At 36.9% G+C, this 5,864-nt stretch overlaps 1 protein-coding gene across 5 annotated transcripts in view; it reads right to left on the reverse strand.

Annotated features, from left to right (window-relative positions):
• Positions 1–5,864, reverse strand: part of pimreg (PICALM interacting mitotic regulator) — a 20,986-nt gene that overhangs the window by 7,392 nt on the left and 7,730 nt on the right. For 3 of the 5 annotated variants that reach the window (XM_016524985.1, XM_016524988.1, XM_016524987.1), the window contains exons 2-4: positions 4,907–5,202; positions 4,508–4,815; positions 1,484–1,579 (exon numbers count right to left, since the gene is read on the reverse strand). In XM_016524985.1, the coding sequence (XP_016380471.1) occupies positions 1,484–1,579; positions 4,508–4,815; positions 4,907–5,202 (700 nt within the window). Of the gene's footprint in view, positions 1–1,483; positions 1,580–4,507; positions 4,816–4,906; positions 5,223–5,864 lie in introns of all 5 variants that reach the window. The other 2 variants (XM_016524990.1, XM_016524986.1) reach the window with 2 other exon arrangements.

Below are 5,864 nucleotides of genomic sequence, written 5' to 3' on the forward strand. Positions count from 1 at the left end.
TGACATGTCAAAGTCTAGACCCTGAATATAAGACGACCGCGTTTTTTCAGATGTATTTCTAAGAAAAAAAACATCGTCTTATATTCGGGTCAATACGGTACATACAAAATTGTCAAAATGCCCGTCTTGGCGAGTATCCAGTTAAACACAGTCAGTTTTGGAACGTTAAATTGTTGAGAGAGAACGCATGTTGTGTAACAGTATATTGGGTCTGTGGATAAACTCTTAAAGGGACCGCAGTCCAATATTACTGCTGCTGTCTGTAATGTTAATGAAAGACCAAAAGACAAAGAAAGTCACTTTGAATACGTTTTATAACTTTAATGGTAAGCATTAATCTGTATTTAATTTTTACAATGAAGACTACAGAAATTAAAGTAATCAAATGTAAAATAACACATCGTGTTATTTTACATTTGATTACTTTAATTTCTGTAGTATTTCTTACCTGAGTAAAAGCTTACTTAACCTGAAAAACTTAGTTTCATAGCTCTCTTTATTCTATTGCATTTATTTGTGCTGTTGTTTGCCATTTTTTGTGTTCTTATTTTATTACTGACATTTAACTTGTTTTTTTATGAAAAAAACTTTGCATTGAAAAGTAGATTTTTGTTTGTATAGGCTGTCAATTGTAGTTCTTAGAAAGAAAATCGGAATGAAAGAAAATCGGAATCGGCAAAAATCGGTATCGGCAGATCACACCAACAAAAAAAATCGGAAATCGGAAATGGCCAAGAAAATTGCAATCGGTGCATCTCTAATTTCAATCAGCCCTAAAATCCTCTTGTCCCATTTAGCTGGATTGATTAAGAGTGGCTTCCCACCAAGGAATGAGCGTTTGAGCCATTTGAAAATCTTGGTGGGAGGAAAGTTATTTGTGGAATTCAAAGGGGGTTGGGAATGGGGTCTCTCATATAAGGAGGAAAGGCTAGAAGATATTAACAGTAACACATAATAAAATAAAACTCCGAATAAAACTGTCTGTCTCATCTTAGAGAACAAAACGGCTTCAAAACCACAGTGTCTTAAAGACAGAATCCTTAGAATTAAACAATTAAATCACATTGCTGCCCTATCGAGACCAGTTGGGTGGTGATCAGTTCTTCCGGTATTTTCATTTAGACAACAATTCCCAAAAGCAAACTCCTTAAACTTGAATAAGATGTCCTTTACTGCAGTTAAAGAAGTGCAACATGAAAGCTTTTTAAGGAGGGTTCGGTACAGAGCAGCTGCTGTATAGTCATCCGTTGGTGGGGGAAAAAGAAAAAGAAAAGAAAAAAGGCCCACACTCCCAAACAGGAAACGGCCAAATGTCATGAGCAGGAACTAAGACCATATTATGCCCGAGTGAGCACATTTCACCCCATCTCACGAAATGACAGAAATAAAGCTAATAAAATGTAAAGATTAAAACAAACAGTGGGGTAATTCTTTTCTCTTTCTTTACAGAATGAGAATTGAATTGGGCTTCTGCTGTACTCACCGATCATCTTTCCCAAATGCATCATCAAAGGCTTGAGAGAGACGCTTCAGTCTCTGGAGGCCTTTGGATACACAATCGAGATCCTCATCAAACTGCCTGTCACGGGATACAGAGGACCATTATGTGATACCATGTGTTGTATTCATATCTGCAGCACTGTCATCCCTAATGTTTTGTGGTGTTAAGGTCATCTATATGTTAATGTACTTCGAAGCAGATGGATAATTTAAAATCTACAGTCATGAGATATGTTTGGAATGAAATACAAGCATACTACTTATACCGAATACTAACACAGTATAGGGAAGGATAGGCAGCAATATTAAAATTCAGTTAGTCAAATATTTATTCGTTAAGTGAGTGTTTGATAATATCCAGCTTGGAGTTATTATAGTTACCTAAAATAAAAACTTAAACCATAAAAACATTTATTACTTAAAATAAATATGTTAGCTGAAATAAAATATGTAAAAATGTTATTTCAACTAGTTAATTTAGTTTAACGATGTATGAAAATAAACTAAAATAAAAAAAATAGAAACTATAGACAAAAAAAATAAAATTTTAAAATTAAAATGCAAATATAAAAATAAAAACCAATTCAAAATATTAATAAAAACTATAATAATCTCAATGATACTAAAATAACACAGAATAAAAATGAAGATTTTTATGAAAGATTCAATCTAGTGTAAATGTCTAAACATTTGGCCGTCTAATATAATCAATAATTTTTACTTTCTTTTTTTTAAACAGAATTGTGGGATCCAGTATTCTACACAGTGTGCTTTCGTTATACTGCATATTTTGGAAAATAGTCAATCATCTGGGTATTTAATGCATGCAGAAATTTGAATATTGCACAGTATACATACAATATTGCAGTAACAATTTAAGTAATATGGTATATGTCTCTCTGAACATAGTCATTCTTTTCTGGGGGGTAAAAAAAATAGATTACAAGACATTGATGACTCATCCTGCACTACACAGTTTCACCCAATCAAATGTTCTCTAGAAGTGGTTCCCAAAGTGGGTGCCGTGACAACTGACTAGGGGTGCCGCAGAATCTTAGCTTTTTTCCAATTTAACCTAAAATAACTATCGTACCATATAATAACCTTACCGTATACATTTTAAAAATAGCCTATATCAAAACACCAACATATGAGCATGTCCAAACGAAAATAAATAAGTGAAAAAACACTGATATATTTCATACTTATTTAAAGTTTAAATATGCATTTACCACCAATTGGACTGTTCTCAGGAGAGAATCGCCCCGTCCGCTCCGCCCTTTGTACTGGTGCACGCTCAATTTCATACCCATTTCACGCAGTGACTGACAGGACACGAAATTAGTGTTGCTGCGATAGACTGTGTTGACTGTTTTACCGATGTGAAGCCCAAGTTCCCGGCAACACCGGTTATGTCATTGCCCCCGGCACCGCCCCACCGTCGTTTTGATTTTTTAATAGTAATAAAAATAATTTAGTTCCCTACAATTAAAACTGAACAAGCAGCTGCTCAATGCAGCGTGCCGAACGACATTCGCATCACAGATCAGATCTAATTTATCTCGCGAGGAGAAGCTGACAAGAAGAGAGAGCTGAAACAGACATGACGATGGCATTAACATGCAAAAGCACCGGGTTTAAAAATATTTTGGATTTTGAAAAGCCTGTCGATTTCTGCCATTTATCTAAGGTGATTTTGTAAGTTTTTAAAAAAAACATTTGTTTCTTATTTATTTGGTTCCATCGTGTTTGCCGAATTAAAATTTATTTAAACGGTGTATTTATTTTTTTTTTTACATCAAGTATGCCGTGTCTCCAATCTTTCTTATTCGTTTTACTAATAAACATACATTTCTTATTTATTTGGTTTCACAGTGTTTACTGATCTTCAGTTTTGTATAGGCTACCTAAACTTTGTCCAAGTTATTTGTTATTTTATATTAGGCATATAGCATGGAGTATTTTTATTCATTTTGTTAATAAAAGTTCTATGTTCTACATTGTATTTTATTGTTGCTTGAACTGAATTCAAGCAATTGACGCGGAATTGACGCTAATTTGAAAGTGAAAGTAAAATGCGCACAGCGCTTTCAAGCTATTTAAAAGCGAAGGAAAGTGAGGAAAAGAGGGAAAACTCAAACAAACTAAAAACAAAACTGCTTGACGGCGAATTGCCCCTATTTTGAAAGTGAAATTAAAATGCACAGGGTGCTTTTACAAGCCATTTAAAACGGAAGGAAAGCAAGGAAAAAGAGGGAAAACTACCCACCTCTTTTCCTCACCGTCACAACCCTAAATTATACCCATCTATCTCAGAATGCGCCATCAATGTGCGGTTGCCGTTTTCAACCTCTTTCCATGCACAGATATTTTATTTTAATTTTTTTAAGTTATAAGGTCAGGTTTGAACAAAGCAAATGAGAAACTAAAGAAAGAATTGAATTTGAGTTGTTTATTATTTAAAGAGTTAAGTATCAATCTTTAAATGTGCTTTGTTCCAATGATTCCCACATGGTTCAAATCAGTCTGTTGACATGAGTCATCCATTGTAAAAGACAGATGGTTCATTTGAATGGGTTGTTTCACCTCATATTATGTCTGTTGTGATGCATTCATAAATTCATGCTGCTGTTTATGCTTCATTTGTTGTTTGCTCATCTGGATTTAATTCCATATATGTACACGTTTAGTTTAATTGGGGTGGGGTGCCGTGAAAAAAAAAAAAAGGGGGTGCCATCATGCTTTCAAAAGGTTTGGGAACCACTGCTCTAGAATGTGAAAGTCCTTTCCCCTGATATACTACCTGCGAGTAGCAAATCATAGCGCAAAAAAAAAAAAAAGATCCCTTCTACATGTCCTAACCAAACTTCCTGTCACAAAGAAATGTCACTACTAAGAACAAAAATGTTGCAATCAAATGATTTCACGGGGAAATGGGAAAAAAAAAAAAAAAAAAAAAGTTTAACAAGCAAAAATGGGATGTCTAAGTGCAGCTGAGCAGTCTCACCTCCTGCAGTTCATCGTGTTGGGTGATGCAAAGGGGCTTCTGAGTGCAGCCGTTCGCACCAGCTGCCTCCTGGTGCCCGTGGTCTTCACAGTCCTAACGGCAAAGTCACTGGCTTCTGGGGTACAGGCCCCTCGAGGAGTCCGCTTGCTGGTTGACCTTGGAGTTCGCCTGGGGGTGATGGTAGTACGAGCAGCAGATCGTTTTGGGGTTTGTGATGTCCCAATGCAATCACATTCCTCACCATCTGACATTCTACCAGGTGTCATGACCAGACACTCCTGACGTGACTGTCTGTTCCTTTGAAACCTCTGATTAGAAGATAAAGACACATTTTTAAACACCTGTCTTACATGAATAACTACAACAAATGACTCATGATTCAAAGAAAATGAAGCACACCTGATAGACGCTTCCAATGGAGTTTTTGGCACTGCGGGTCATTTTGTGGACAGCACTAGTCTTTTGGTTCATCTGTAGCGACTCCCATGTGGGGGTCTCGGAGATGTTCACGTTGGATTGCACTGGTTTCAATGGCAGCCGCTTGCGCAGAGACATTCTCAGTGAGTTCAACGAGCTGGAGGATCGCATCTTCTTAAACTGCTGGGGCGCTTCGGGCGAGCTGTCAGGTTCGGACTCATCGAGGACTGCATGCGACCTCCAGACCCCGCTCACAATCGTGGATGTCATAGTGAGATCTTAAAGAGATGAAAATTGCCTGTTTATATTTTTTTGCAATTTTAAAAATACTGACTTGTAAAAGTCTTTGATTTGTATTTAAACCAGTTATTTTGTGCAGGATTTACAGTAACGTTGCATGTAATTTTCAGTTAAATCGAACAATTTTTCACTATACAAGACAAGTTTTACTGTAACCATTTTTTCTGTTAAAAATAGATTACAACAAATAATTGTCACTTAAAGGGGTCATATGCTGCAATTTCAATTTTTCCTTTCTCTTTGGAGTGTTACAAGCTCTTGGTGCATGAAGAAGATCTGTAAAGTTGCAAAGACTAAAGTCTCAAATCCAAAGAGATATTCTTTATAAAAGTTACGTCTTGTCCACGCCCTCCTAAAACGGCTCGTTTAAACACGCCCCCACATGTCTACGTCACGATGTGCGAAGATTTGCATAACACCGCCCAAATGTGCACGCAAAGAAAGAAGGCGTAACTTTGATTCTCACTGTAGTATTGTTGTTGCCACCACCGCCATGTCGTGAAGGCGCTGTGTGTTTCGTTGTGAAAGCGAAACTACTTTGCTGAGGAAATACATCAACTTTGCGCTTTCACCGGATCGGCTTTCACCATGGACGAAGCAGAGTCCAGCCCGGGGTCGTCACATGTAGTTGCCGCAAGCC

The sequence above is a fragment of the Sinocyclocheilus rhinocerous genome, unplaced genomic scaffold, assembly GCF_001515625.1.
Source record: "Sinocyclocheilus rhinocerous isolate Xijiao unplaced genomic scaffold, SAMN03320098_v1.1 scaffold964, whole genome shotgun sequence".
NCBI lineage: Eukaryota > Metazoa > Chordata > Actinopteri > Cypriniformes > Cyprinidae > Sinocyclocheilus > Sinocyclocheilus rhinocerous.